Source organism: Urocitellus parryii, chromosome 9 (assembly GCF_045843805.1).
Source record: "Urocitellus parryii isolate mUroPar1 chromosome 9, mUroPar1.hap1, whole genome shotgun sequence".
In the NCBI taxonomy this organism is placed as follows: domain Eukaryota; kingdom Metazoa; phylum Chordata; class Mammalia; order Rodentia; family Sciuridae; genus Urocitellus; species Urocitellus parryii.
Window position 1 is genome coordinate 138488376 of NC_135539.1, and position 15400 is coordinate 138503775.

Here is a 15400-nt window from a genome sequence, read left to right on the forward strand (position 1 = left end):
CCCCCCAGCCCTTTATTTTTTGTTTAAAGACAGGGTCTCACCAGGTTGCCAAGGCTGGCCTCAAACCTGCCATCCTCCTGCCTCAGTCTCCCAGGTGGCTGGGATTACAGGTATGTGTCACTATGCCTGGCCATTTCTAATCTTCACTATTGCTACAAATTCAAAGGTATTGCAGTGAGGGTCATCTCAGACTTGCCACACCAATATACATACCCAGTTTGATGTGGGGATGTAAAATAAGAAAACTGTGTATCGACCTTATAATCCTTTATAAGAATTAAGACTAGAAAGACAAATTTACCAAACTTTTGGAATGCATGCTCCTGGTGATTCTGTTCAAAGACTAAAAGGAACAGGACTAAAAACTGAACCAGGTCCACAGACAAGGACTTGACTTAAAGCCTTCTACTTCTCCTGTGACATTTAAGAAAAATTATGCAACTTGGTATTCTGTGGAATGTATTTATTTCTGAAGCTAAAAAGAGCTTGTTGTTACTATGAAGTTCACGACATAAGAGTATCTGCAATTTGGCTGGCCATTTGCAAAGGCAACTTGTATAGGGCTTCCTGGAACCAAGCATAAAGTACCACTTCAGCTAACAGACTCCACTAATGATTTACAGAGACAGGTGCCAAGATGAAATTTTTTAGCCATTATATTTTACACAAAAATATATATATATTAGCTTATCTAATCCACCATGTAGGGGATTTTAAAGTCAACAGACACTTGGAATGCTGAGTTATTTTCCTTTTTGGTAAAAAGAAATGAATTTTATAATAAAAGGCATCAGAACAATAACAACAAAAAGAGTTCCAAAGAAAAGTATTATTTGACAAGTGTCATGGATACCAAACATAACAGTTTTATGTTGCAGATGATAGAAACAGATGAAGGGGATTTCACTTTTTAGAATTCAAATATCATTCTAGAGGAAAGGATCTGTGGTGAGCAGCTTGTAGTGCATCCTCCTAGGATTGAGAAGGTTCTTATTTGATTCTAACTTTCAAGAGTTGTGTTCCTTATAACTGCAATATATGGCACAGAAGAGAACCACTCTGGCACTACAAAGTTTAAGATCCTTTAAAAACAATATATCCAACAAAGAAGCCAAGGATGAATATCAGTAAACATTACTGTACATAGCTGACAGTAGTTTTGTTGGTGTGAAAGGATCAGATATCCCCAAAATAGCTTAGAAAATGGGAAAATTACTTTTGCCCTTACCAAAGAATTTCTTGTAAGGACTATTTATATAGGTATGTTAAATATAATTTTAAAAAATATTTCCACCAATTTTAAACAATAGCCTTATCTTTTGTTAGATAAGTATTTCTATAAAGATTTTGTATTCAATCAAAAATGTTATAAATGCATTTGTATCATCATCTACAGGTACCAAGGGCACATACTAGGGAGCTACAGCAGTGAGGAAATGTTGCCTAACACTAACTAAGGTGATGAAGCTGACCTCGATTTCTATTTCAATACTATGTCCTCTAACAAAATTATAGAATATTAGTGTTTCCTTAGTAACTATGTCAACATCAAACGAAAGAACTCTGTTGCTGGTTCTGTACTTCACTATAAGCACAGCAACTGAACCTGGGCTTTTCTCGAACTCTCCGGTGAAGGTTCCCTAAGTGCAACTCACAATAGCCACCCTTGACTGGACACTCGCCAGAAGTCTCATCTGTGTTCATACCTAGCCACACTAGGAACACGCAAGTCCCTTGTGGATTTTTGAAAGGATCTGCTAGAACACCAGAGCCAAAATGACTTTACTCCACATTTGTCAAAATCTCAGTTCACTCACTGAGTTTGCATTCTCAATAGCCCATCCATTCCACAGTTCTTGGCACTTCAGAAAATGAAACATGAAAGAAAATGAAAATAAACCAATTATCTTTGGGGACTTTTCAACCCCTGGTCTGTTCTTGCATTGGGCAGGAGTATCGCTCCCTGGTTTTAGGATGAAACCTGACAGTGGTCATGACTGGCCCCACAGTGTGCTTTATCTGAATAAATCCTGAAAAGCTAAAGAGGTTTAGGTTTCAATTTTTTTTTCCCTGTGACAAAGATCTTCCTATCACATCAACCTTCGAATGACAGATGATTCCATTTTTGTAGGATAAAATTATTAGGAGTAATTAATTAGTTCTAAATAAAAAGCACTTAGTTCTGAATTACTTATTTCCAACTAAACATCAGGCATATAAAATAATGTGTAATACTAGGATGGATCAGAACATGGCTTCCCAGGAAGAAGCTGGGCAGTAGGTATCCAACATAAATCGGGTCAATTTAACTAACATCCCTTTGAAAAGTGTCATACAGGAAAGAATGAGAGCTACTGAAGGATTCTGGCTTGCTTTCTGGCCTCCTTTACTTTCCTTCAAAGGGACACCGGGAAGATGGCTCCCGGGTTTCCGTTGCTTTGATCGTTGTGCTCTTGTGCTGGGGTGAGGCTGGAGCTATGTGCTCTCCTTCGGCGGCTGGGTGGCCTGAGGCGGCTGCAGTGGCTGGGTGCTCGTGGCCGTTTTGATAGAGTTCAGGGTTTTGCTAAACCAAGAGTTTTTTGCAGCTTGGATTTCATTCATAAGGGCCCCTCTCTGATGTTCAAGTTCCTAATTAAAGAAAGAAAATCATCTGAGTATTAAATGAAGAGTGCAGTTTTTTGGTAATTCCCAGGTCTCTGTAGCCAAACTATTCTTCCCTCAAATCCAGGAAAAATTTAATCAGCTTCTTAATGGAAAGAAAAAGTTTCAAGCTAGAAGAGTTTCTACTGAAAATCAAATCTGTCCTTTCTCTGAACTGTGAAAAGAAACCTTGTTATATTCTTTCTTTTCCCCTCTGCCCTTAGGTCCAAATTTAGGTTTAAGATGCAACCCCAGATAACATGTTTAAAATCACAAATAAATATGAACATTAGGACAGAAAGGATTTATACTACTAGCATAAGCAGAATGAGTTCCATTTCCAAAGACATGGCCTTTGTCCCTGAGAACACACAGGGTCCAGAGCAGAGACATCCTTAGCAGAGGACCCTAATGTGACACAGATTAGTGCCACATAGGCATGGGGGGGGGGCGTTGGCGTTAGGATCATTGGTAAAAAGGAAATGAGGAAGAGTCCATCAGAACTTACACTCTTTTTCTAATCATGTTATTTTCTAATATGGAGTGAGGAAATGGCAAAATCAAGATAAAAAGAAGCTCCAAAGAAAAGAAGGGGTATGAGCCAATGTTAGGGGCTGGCGGAGAGACTTGGCTTTCATTTTCACGATCAGCTTCTAAAGTGACCAAATTCATTGTGACAGGACATGAGCAAGAGATCTAACGATAAACTGGAAAATTGTGTTAATTACAAAAAGTTCCTTTAGATTATGTGTTTGTTTATATCAGTGTGTAAAGATACATGGCACACAATGTGATCATGTAGGACACATCAGTGGGTAGAACTCATCTGCAACGTATCCAGTGACAGCTCGTGACTCTTGACTTAGCACCTGAGCCCCTGCCTGTGATTCTTCCCGTTGATCTTTTACCAACCAACCTGGATTTTGCACTTGGCCTCTACCAGCTGCAGTTTGGTTTGTGCCAGTTCCAGCTCCATCTCCCTCAGCTGCTTCTTGAGCGAGTCCTTCTCGTCATCTGCTTCAATTCCTTGATCCTCCCTGCTGATGGCTGCTGGTTTCAAAGTGCCCTCCTTGCTGAAAATGTCACTGCAGTGTTTGCATGCCATCATTTTACCCTGAAATAACCAAAAGTGATAATCAACATCAAAATGTATTTCATAGCCAGATCACTTCCTGAAACAATATATGATTTCTTAAAGTCACTGCGCATGGCAGCAGATGCAGTGTCATCTCAGATAACATATATTTACACACATACACACACACACACACACACACACACACACCCCACAACCAAAATGGTTACACTCAGTACCAAATCCAGCTATTCAAAACAGGTGTTCTGTTTACAGTTCTGAGGATCAAAACTTGGACTCTGGGTGGGCCAGGCAAGCACTCTAGTACTGAGCTACCTCCCCATCTTCCATTCTTTTTCTTTAAATAGGTGTAGGAAGACTCTAGGAGTATCACAGTCTTCGAAAAATCTGCCCTAGAAATTTTGTGCTGCCATTACTGTTATTAAGTGCCAAGCCCCATACCATATACTCTGCCTGTAGTATTTAATTTAATTCTAGAGCAACTAACTATATGAAGAGGAACAATTCTCAGCCCCATTTTAATACCTATAGAACTCATTAGCATTTAAGTAACTTGTGTATAGCATGCCCAGGACAGTCATTATAACTAACCTAAATCTACCCTCACAATAAAGTAAATGTCCTACTGTTTGGCTTTAAGCAAAGATGACCATCATTGTTTAAGTTGATAAAAATATCTCTACTATATGCCTAAGTTGCCAATCAAGTACACTCCACTGAGTGACAGCAGTCTTTCCAAAGTTAACAGTGCTGTGTTTTCCTGAATTACTTCAATAAAATTCAGAAATAAAGATATTACGCACTATTTCTATTTTTATGTCCTACTGTTACGACAAGCTCATTGATTTAAGTTTTCCAATCCAGGTAAGCAGTTGTACTGGATTGAACCAAATGAAGGAATAGACTGGTGTCACAAAAGGGAGGACAACATTTTTGTAGAGAAAACACCACATGCAAAGCTGCAACATCCTGAGGGAACGTCCAGGAATGTACAAGGGCCAAAGCAGAGTGTAAGGGTGAGAGGTAAGAGGTAGTGAGCATTCTCTGTGGCCAGGTTGTAAAGGTCCTGATTTTACCCACAAGAAATGTGTCTCTAGGCTGCACCACGCCCTGTGCCACATGCTGAGCAGCAACAAGCTCCCTGGAGCTGGGGTCCATTGCGGTGGACAGTGCTGAGTCCCACGGGCCACCCATCTGTCCTTCTTCCTCAGGAACAGAACCCTGATTTTATTTGAGCTGGCAATGGGTCCTGATAATTGGTGGCATTTCTCAAATTCCCTTGAAGCTAGGTGTGGCCAGAAACTAAGTTCTGATTCTAACAGAAGTGTGACATGGAACTTCTGAGAAGGCTGCTCAGAGACACACCCCCACTGCAGCAAGGCCCTTATATCCTTGTAGAATCAAATTCTGCCATGGGGTGTGAATGTGAAGCAGAAGCTCCAGTTGACAGGTGTGGCTTGTAGGTGACCTGAGGGTGGGTGCCCACGTGGAGGATGTGGTCACTAATGAAGGATGAGGATCACTAATGACAACCAAGGATCCACCTTTCTAGTCCTTGACCACTTTTACTTAACATAATCACTACCTTTTGTGTGTAAGCCAATGTGGGGGGCCTATCTGTGGTCCAAAACTGACATGCATCGTGATATGGCCAAACTTATACTTGGGCGTGCTCACTCTGATTACAGTGGAAAGGATGAACTGGAGCGGTGGTAGTGATCAAGAGGGTTGTTAGAGGAAGCTGGATAAACCAGAAGCTAACACATCATGCCAAATGAGGTGAAGAAGAAGCACCCTAGAGAAAGGGGAGGTAGAACAGTCTAAGAATGTGGACTTGAGTCTGATGCCCTGGGTTCAAGTCCTGGTACCACATACCAGGGTATAATCTCAATCAAAAAGAATCACCTGTTTGGGGCCTCATCATTAGTAATAACAAATTGTGCCTATTTTCTAGGGTAGTTATGGGGTTAAGTGGATAATACACGGAAAGTATCAGAACAGTGTGCACAGTAAGGACCAATGAAGTTGTTCTTTATTATGGCTAACTCAGGTTCACCTTCCTCTCCTGGAACATCATGGCTTTCATTAGTAGTCTTACCTACTTATCCAAAATTGTTCTCTGTTGCTTCATAATCAGTTTTCTTAATAAGACATTAAAACACTCTTGAGTTTTCCCTCATGTTTCTGAACCTCTCTCCAACTGAATTCTAACCATCCTGTTTAAATCCACCTTTCTCCATAAAGTTTCCTTTGGTCTGCAGTGCTTATGTATCTGCTTTCCCCACAATTCCGATCGTTGGTTAATCCAACTCAGCACTCTTGACCTGTTTTCCAAACATTCCATGTAAGTATATAACTTATCTTACAGGAAAGTTCTATGCTCCTGTTTCTGTGTAATTTCTGTAACAAAATGGTGGCCTAATACCTGTGCACAGAGAGATGCTCAATACAATCTTTACTGAGTGACCAGTGTAAATCCTTGTTTCATTTTTATTTCCATAAGGACTGAAGTTCAAGATAGCTGGCCCTTTTATGGCAAGACACTTTATCAACAATCTGTCAGTAGGCCTATAACGTACAAATCACAATAAATACTAAGTAGAAGGAATTAAAAAAGACCAGAAAGGGAAGATATGACTCCCAAATTTTAACAGGTTTAGAGAGAGCTCTCTCCACCAACCCTTTACTTACCAACAATCTCAGATGGATATTTTGTAACATAAAATAAGAGAAAAAAGTTTCTGAAAATACCAGAATGAGGTTTTCCAAAATTTTTTTTTTTAAAGAGAGAGTGAGAGAGGAGAGACAGAGAGAGAGAAATTTTTTTAATATTTATTTTTTAGTTCTCGGCGGACACAACATCTTTGTTGGTATGTGGTGCTGAGGATCGAACCCGGGCCGCACGCATGCCAGGCGAGCGCGCTACCGCTGAGCCACATCTCCAGCCCAGGTTTTCCAAATTTTAACTTAAAAATATTATTGTAGGGGGGCTGGGGATGTGGCTCAAGCGGTAGCGCGCTCGCCTGGCATGCGTGCGGCCCGGGTTCGATCCTCAGCACCACATACCAACAAAGATGTTGTGTCCGCCGAGAACTAAAAAATAAGTATTAAAAATTCTCTCTCTCTCTCTCTCTCTCTCTCTCTCTCTCTCTCTCTCTCTCTCTCTCTCTCTCTCCTCTCTCACTCTCTCTTTAAAAAAAAAAATATTATTGTGGGGCTGGGGATGTGGCTCAACGGTAACGTGCTCGCCTGGCATGCTCGGGGCGCTGGGTTCAATCCTCAACACCACATAAAAATAAAATACCGATGTTGTGTCCACCGAAAACTAAAAATAAATATTAAAAAATTCTCTCTTTAAAAAAAATTCTCTAACAACAACAAAAAAATTATCGTAGCCAAGTAGGAATCTAAGCACTTTGTATACATTATCTAATTCAATCTTCATTATGAGGTCGGCAATGTTATCTCTATTTTACAGAAGACAAAATGAAGATTAGAAAGGCAAATAACTTTTCAAAGTTGTTAAGCTATATGCTAAATTGCCAAGAACACATTTGCTAGTATGACTTGAATATATTCAAATAGGAGCATGTCAGATTTCTGGGACAGTAGGGAGGGCGGGTAGCACTCGCCTGTAATCTTAGCTACTTGGGCAGCTGAGGGAGGAGGATTTTAAGTTCAAGGCCAACCTCAGCAACTTAGTGAGACCCCAACTCAAAACAAAAAATAAAAAGGGGCTGGGCATATGGTTCAGTGACAACGCTTGCCTAGCAAGGCAAAGTACAGTCCTGGTATGATCAGCAGTAAGTCCATTTTCTGAAGAATAAGCAATCACCTTTTTTCAAAGAGAGCCCTAACATAGGGAGTTCTACCACCAGGGGGCAACATAAAAATAGATGCTACTGTTTTGTTTTTTTTAAAAAACAAACCACTAAAAATTTGGTTGAGGGGCTGGGATTGTGGCTCATCGGTAGAGCGCTCGCCTAGCACGGGTGGGACTTGAGTTCGATCCTCAGCACCACATAAAAATAAAGGCATTGTGTTGTGTCCATCTACACCCAAAAATAAATAAATAAATAAATAATTTGGTTGAAGAATGAGTCAGTTATGAACATGTTTTCCAGCTGAATTCTATAGTGTCACAGTGCTCACTGTTCAAGAGAGTGACAGGATGATCCTACTGAGTCCCAAACTGAAGCTGCACCATTCAGACACAGGTGGTCTGCTCGGGACTCCCAGGCCCCACCTTATACCAAAGCCACATGGCTCAGGGGCCTCTAGTGACAGTGGTCAAACCATCTTTTCCTTCCTGGTACCAGCTTCTGCCTTCCTGTAAGATTTGTGGAGCATCACCTGTCACCTGGTCAAGAAGACAGCTGTACCCCAGGTCAAAGAGAGATACACTACTCTTCACATGTTGAAATCCTTTAATACCAAATGGGGAAGGCAGACTTTCAGGTACGTGCAAGACCAAGTGTGGAGCAGAGATGGTCCCGGAACTGGCTCCCTGCTTACCTTCACAGCTTCCAGCTCCTCCTTGCTGGCTGCTTGCTGTTTCTCCAGCCGGGTACTTAACTGGGAACAGATCTAAGGCAAATAAAAGAGGCTCTTTACTAGATATGTCTGCAGTGAGCACATGCACACATCTGCTTAGCAACCCATAAAGGCCTTGAGCAGATCTGCTCCTAGAAGAAATCTTGCAAATGAGCAGCCCTGCAAATGCCGGTCACTTTTGAAACAAGCAACAGAAGCCTGGGCATCTCCTGCGGAGACTCTTGTCTTCATCCACAGAAACAAGACACTGGCATAGATTGGGTTTCTTGCTATCACTAGCTTTCTGTGATGAGTTCCAATGAATTTTTGGCCTTGCTGAGTATCTACTTTGTACAAATTGATGAAAAGAATTTTGAACCAGGAACAGTTCCTACAGCTCCCATCCAGCCACAGAAAAAGTCTCTTTCCAATCATTAGTTTCCTTAAGTAGCAGCAGGGTGAATAAAAGTTACAATTATTAGAAAATGAAACTGATTAAAATAAAACTCTGATCAAGAGTTTGGGAAACAGCACAGAAATTAAAAGCTCCAGAGCCAGTGCGGTGGTCCATGACTATAATCCCAGTGATTTGGGAGCTTTGGCTTTAGCGAGGCACTAAGCAACTTAGTGAGACCCTGTCTCCAAATAAAATGAAAAGCTTCAATACTGGAGTCAAACTGTGAGTTTAAAGCCCATCCAGCTCTACTACTTATATCTATGTACTCCTTGGCAAACTCATTCATCTTTCTAAGACTTAGTTCCCTTGTGACTGCACAGCACTGTGCTGTAATAACCAAGTGAGAAAGATGCATGTGAAGGGCTGAGTACTACATGGCATCTGACCAATACAAAGCACCTATGGAGTAAAATCCATTATTATTATTAATTCTGAAATAAGGTGCTGATAAGTACCAAGAACAAGTAGAAATAAGTGCTTTCAAAGGAGAAAATTTCTGCTTAAAAAAATGCATCCCCTCATTGACTAAAATAAAAATCTTTTAAAAAAATGGATAAAAATAAATTAAAAAATAAAAAGAAAACAATAAAATAGAAAAATGGATGAGAAACAGGGGATGTCAAATTTTAAAGAAGAAATTAGAATAGAAACATGTCTGATCTATTTCTCATCAAAACACATTTATAAAAATCTCATTACTAAAAAATAGCTCAAAGCCAAGTCTTGCTTGTTGAGTTAAGCTTCCAATTTCTCCAGATCTAAACCTGGCAAATAATTCATAGGACTGTATTTAAACTGATGTTAAAAAGAAGGGTCTGCTGGGCACAGTGGCACACACCTGTAATACCAGCAACTGGGTAGGCTAAGGCAGGAGAATTGAAAGCTGGAGGCCAGCATGGGCAACTTGGTGAGGCCCTGTCTCAAAACAAAAGATAAAAAGGGCTGGGGATGAAGCTCAGTGGCAGAGCACTTGCCTAGCATATGCCAGGCCCTGGTTTAATCCCCAGCACCACATGCACACAGAAAAAGAAGGGATTTCCCTGCTCATTTGTGTAAACCATCTCCCCTTTTATGTAAACCAAAGCATTCAGAAATAGAATTAGTAACAGCCAGTTCCCACTACAGAATGCATTGGTTATGTTTTATATCCTAATCGTCTTTGAGGAGATGGGTCTGTTGGCTTTTATATTATGGATTCTTACCAGGGAATGTAAAGTCCAGGGCCAAGGATTACTGTTTGAAGAGTGTGGTAGGCTGTGGCCACCTGTGGTGTCACATGACCATGAGGTAATGCATTTGCAGTGATGGCAAGTTTTACAGCCATGGTCTTAAATGCTCCTTTCATTAGTTCATATCTAACCACCATGTCTTAGTTACCCAAAGTCAAAGTGCCTGGATGCCTTCCAGGTTTTCCCTTGTCTAGCAAAAAAAAAAAGGGCGGGGGGGCTATATTTGACATCTCCCTCTTCTGTTTTCACTATTGCTTATTTTAGTTCAGGGCCCAATTTTTCCTATTTCTCCCTATTTCTTCTCACTTTGTGACATTAGCCTCTCATGGTCTGTGTCCTTGCCTGTGAATCTCTCCCTTTGGTTCCACATTCCTCACTGGGTCAGAGTAGTGCCAATACGTATCCCTGAGCATGCCATTTTCCTGCTTAAAAATTCCTACTACAACAACAACAAAAACTAGACAGCTATGCCCAACCTGAAGACCGTCCTGGATCTGGGCCCCAGCAAAGTGGTGCTTCTCTTCTGTACTCGAATCTCTTACCACATAAAACGTTTTCTGTGTTCACTAGCCTACCTCTGTGCCTTCCATTTCCCTCTTCCCACCATTTGCACCCCATCCTCCACTGTCTCCACATATCCAACTCTCACGCAGCCTTGAAGCCACTCAAGCTATCCCAGCTCTGGAAGGGCCTCCTCATTGCCCACAGGGAGAAAGTTCCTTTCCTCTTATTCTTGCTTAGGTCTGACCTCCCTATGACAAAATAAGCTTCTAGGAGAGAGATTAGATTAATTCATCTTGGGCCCCCTGAATTATTAAGCCTCACAAGTAGCAAGTATAAAATAAGCACATTATTATAAAGGAGTGTAAGAATGCTCTGAAATCTTATTTCTAAGAAATGTTTCATGCATATGAGGAAATCTTATGAAAAGAAGTTCATGATATATGAAGCAGACCAAAGCTACTTCCAAGAAACAGAATAAACAGTACAGCCATCCTGTTTATATACATTATAAATTTATTTATGTAGCAATTTATTTATATAGCATTGCTACATACTCAACATTATAGAGATTATGTAGGTGGCAAGATTGAGGGAGGTTTGTTTTCTTTGTGCTTTTTTGCATTTCCCCAACTTTCTACAAATACATAAATTTCACTTATAGACAAAAACAAAACAAAACAAAAACATCAAACCAGGCATGGCGGCACATGCCTGTAATCCCAGTAGCTCAGGAGGCCGAGACAGGAGAATCGCGAGTTCAAAGGCAGCCTCAGCAAAGGCAAGGTGCTAAGCAACTCAGTGAGACCCTGTCTCTAATGAAAATACAAAATAGGGCTGGGGATGTGGCTCAGTGGTCAAGTGTCCCTGAGTTCAATCCCTGGTATAAAAAATTAAAAAAAAAAACATCAAAGCCAAACTAAAACAGTATGCATTAGATTTCAACATCCTTTGTGAGACAGATGATCTCAGGGAAACCCTTGGATCTGAAGGCAGCGCATGGTATTTAATTAATTCTGGAAACCTGGAATGTGAGGAGCCAACTCGGGTTTCTCAGAACTGAGAGGGCCCTTGCCATGTCCAGCCAAAAGGAGAGACAGCAAGATGTACCTGGAGTAGAATGAGAAGCGTTCTGGGGCCACCCTGGTGACAGGAGAGAGAGAGATTTCCAAGGAGAGCAAGCTCTCTGTTAAAGAGAGAATTTTAAGGTGCATAGTAGAAAGCCTCCCACTAGTGGGGGCCTGCACTGGGTCAGGCCACGTAGCCACAGTGCAAAAAAAAAAGGGCCTCATTCTGTTCTTTGATTGCAAAGGATACATGGATCCCCTAGCTATTGCCATTTGATACAATCACTAAACTTTGCAAAGTGGCAAATGTTCCCAGTGAGATCCATTGTAAATTAGCTTCTCAGTAAGGCAGAAGCTGGATCCCAATGGCAATTATGGTTCCAAACAGTGTTAAACAACCAATGGTTTGTTTGTCAATTAAACCTCCCATGTTACCAGCCAACAGGTCCAATCACTGCCTGTTTTAGGAGAGAGTGAGGCACAGATTTAATAAATTGGAAGACTGTTCTGGAAACTCTAAAAACAAACAAAAAAAAAAACAAAAGTAAAAGGCAATCACTTTTACAACAACAAAATCCACAGTGGCATAATACCTGTTTATACTCAGCAATGATGGCTGTGGTCTTCTTAATCTCATACTCTGCCTTCTCTAGCTGTTTCCTGAATACTTCTTTTAGCTAGAAAGGAAGGAGAAACAGCAGGATTCAGCAAAAATCTTAATAAATTTCTTAAGACACCTACATTCATGTCTTCTTGGTTCACGGTCAGAGACAATGGTAACAATCACGGCTATGCACATTTTCCTCACTGAAGCTGCATCTCAATAATCTGAAAACCCAAGCATCTCCAGAGACACAGAGATCTTTCTTTTCTGTAAAGAAAAGACATATGAGCCATGCTGTTATAAAGCTGCTTATGCTCACTGCCTGCCTGGTAAGCATATTGCCTCTAAGTGTCCACTTAGACACCGTCTTCATTTTAAGTGTAAACTAAAATATATCCAGGCAACATTGCAGGCTAAGTTTTTCACTCTTGATACTATGTTATAAATTAAGGAGAAAAACTTTGGACCATGTGTTAACAGTCCCGTCTGTCATTGCTCCCTCTCCGAAAGCAGGGTCAAGAGGTTCCGGAGTCGGGAAGAGATGAGATGAGACTCTAGGGAGGGACAGGGGATTCTGGTCTTGAGTTCAGGAGGAGCACAAGCTACACAACCTGCAGGTGCTGACTAAGGTCGCTGAAGAGCTAAATGACCAATGTCATACTCAAAACCACAGTTTTTTTTTTTTTTTTGCTTTTGTTTTTGGCTTTGGGGATGGAACCCAGGGCACTTAACCACTGAGCTAAACCCGCCCTTTTTTGAGAGTGACTCACTAAGTTGCTAAGTTTGTCCTTGAACTTGAGATCCTCCTGCCTCAGCCTCCCAAATTGCTGGGATTGCAGGTGTGCACCACTGTGTCCGGCTACAACCACAGTATCTTGATAGCCCAGAGGCTGTAGAATTCTGGGTACAGAGGAAGACTGAGTGATGAAAAAATTCAGGTGCCACCAGATAAAAAAGAAATAATTCAATTCTGCCAAGTTGGCCAAATAAACAACAAAAAACAACTCTGGTTGGTCCTAAGTACATAATCAGAATAAAGGGACAAACCCTGGAGAGAAGAATCCCATTTTATTTTCCTGGCACTGGGGATTGAGCCCACGGTTTCATGCTTGCTGCAGGGCAAGCCCTTCACCTATGAGTCACAGCCACAGATCTTTTTTTATTTTTTATTTTGAGACAGGGTCTCACTAAGTTGCCTGGACTGGCCACATACTTGCATCCTCCTGCCTCAGTCCTCCAAGTACCTGGGATTATAGGTATGTGCCTACCATGCCCAGCCCCCAAAGTATTCATAGGGAATATTCTACACTTGCTAATTCATAAATTAATAATTTACAATTGGATTCTATCATTAGAAGATTTCTGAATTTCTTCATATTTGTTACATTCTAAAATCCTAAAAACAACTTGTATTTTTTATACTGCTTCAAATGCAGCTGTTTATAAAAGTCTCTATTCTCTATTTTACATAACATTGGACATAAACAATAACCTTCCCTTCCTGTAATAAGGCCTCACTGACTTTAAGACGACTCAGGCAGCTCAGAGGCTTGGAGCAAGTTTTTCTAAGCCATAGCTTCCTCAGGTGACAAATAAGAGCAAGGTACACGGTACAAGTACCATCATCACAATAACCAAGACAGGGTGAAGGGAAGACACCATGAAGCATCTGGCTTTGCTCTGGCCACACGTAGGCTCTTGCCCCTCCGCTGGGCTGGTGTGTGTCGCAGAGTGTGGGTTAATTCATTTGCCAATAGTGTCTTCTTCCCTGAAAGTACTAAAGGGGTCAAAGAAAGCCAGAGGTAGAGAAGAAAACAAAACACATCAGGAGGCCTGGAGAATCTATCAGCCCTCAAAGTTTTTTGAGGAAGTTTTTTAAAAAAGAAAAAACTTGGACCACACTAAATGCCAAAGACTCATTTTAACATATTCCAGCAGGGAAAAAACGTCACAGAATATGTTTTATAAGTCCTGGAAGGTGCGAAATGGCACCTCTCTCTATGTGTAACTTTTTTCTGGATGAAAGTCTTTGAAAGGATTTCTATTCTGTTTTATGTTTAGCACTAACTATTAATACCTTAGAATGAAATTCACTAATCATGATTTAAGAAATTTCCTCACTATATAAGGTAGTTACATCAAGCAAGCTCTGGGCGGAGGCAACGGTGGGCGGCCTCTGGGCCTAGGGAAGCAGGAAGCCCCGGCTCCGAGCAGAGGTCCCTCACCCTCACCTGGGCCTGCACTCCTCCTCCACATGGAGACCGCCACTCACCTGCTCCTGGCTCCCACAAAGAGCACAGGGCACCAGCTTCAACGCTGGCTTCCAGAGGGCTTTTACGTTTCCCCAGGGGTTAGGACCCGGAGCTCTGCTGGGAATGTTGAGGCTCCCTTTTCTAAGGCATGAGTCAGAGGAGTTAGGGGGACTGAGGCAGAGGTCTGTAGCAGTCCCAGCAGAGGCCACAGTGGCTTTCAGTGTGACAATGCCATAAAGTGCTTCCCAAGAGTTGATTTTGGATGCAGGACATGAAACTTCCAGATTGTCAGAGCTCTTGGATCACAGCTGCAAGTTACTAAACTCAGAAGACTCAACACTCCTTCGAGATGTCTCAGTGAAGGCACATTCTTGAAAGCTATTGAGAGCAGAAATGCTGCCTCCTCTTCCAATACCCTCAGCACACTTCAACTTCACCCAGACTTGGAATAAATGTCCCTTTTTTTTTTTTTTTACAATATTTGTAACTCCCTGCCAATCTCCCGTGTGCAGAAAAGCCTGTGAACACCTTTACCTGGGCAGTCTCTTCCTCCTGCTTCCTCTTCTCCTCCTCAGTCTCCACCAGCTTCTGCTTGGTCAAGAGGAGCTCCTTATTCAACACATCTGCCTTGTCCTCTGCCTGCAAGTCAGGGCACATCACAGCCATAAAGAAGGCGAATATGCGCACGCATACCTTCTCCACACCCTGTCCCCAGGTACTTCTCTACAGCTACCTCAAGTCCTTCCTTTCTTCCCAGCTCACTGCAGGATTGTGGCGGGGGCTGCTTTCTCTGACCATCTACGTGCCAGGTACTTGGTACACATTATTCCTAATTCTCACAACAACACCTTTACAGCTAATGACAGTGAGATTTGGCTAGACCAAATATATCGTCTGGGGTCACACATCTAAAATGACAGTTATGATCTGAATTCAAATTTGAATGACACCAAAGTCATTCTCTTTCCACACCCTTCTCCCACATTCTCAGATGTGCTTCCAAATGGCAGTGCATGGGGAG

At 41.6% G+C, this 15400-nt stretch overlaps 1 protein-coding gene across 7 annotated transcripts in view; it reads right to left on the minus strand.

The window, feature by feature from the left end:
- Nucleotides 1–15400, minus strand: part of Rabgap1l (RAB GTPase activating protein 1 like) — a 628203-nt gene continuing 612803 nt past the window's right edge. For 6 of the 7 annotated variants that reach the window (XM_077803024.1, XM_077803022.1, XM_077803023.1 and 3 more), the window contains 5 exons: nt 14914–15018; nt 12117–12200; nt 8252–8323; nt 3557–3754; nt 1–2628 (listed from right to left, as the gene is read on the minus strand). In XM_077803024.1, coding sequence (XP_077659150.1) covers nt 2476–2628; nt 3557–3754; nt 8252–8323; nt 12117–12200; nt 14914–15018 — 612 coding nt within the window. In that variant the 3' untranslated portion in view covers nt 1–2475. Of the gene's footprint in view, nt 2629–3556; nt 3755–8251; nt 8324–12116; nt 12201–14913; nt 15019–15400 lie in introns of those variants that run through there. The other variant, XM_077803025.1, reaches the window with a different exon arrangement.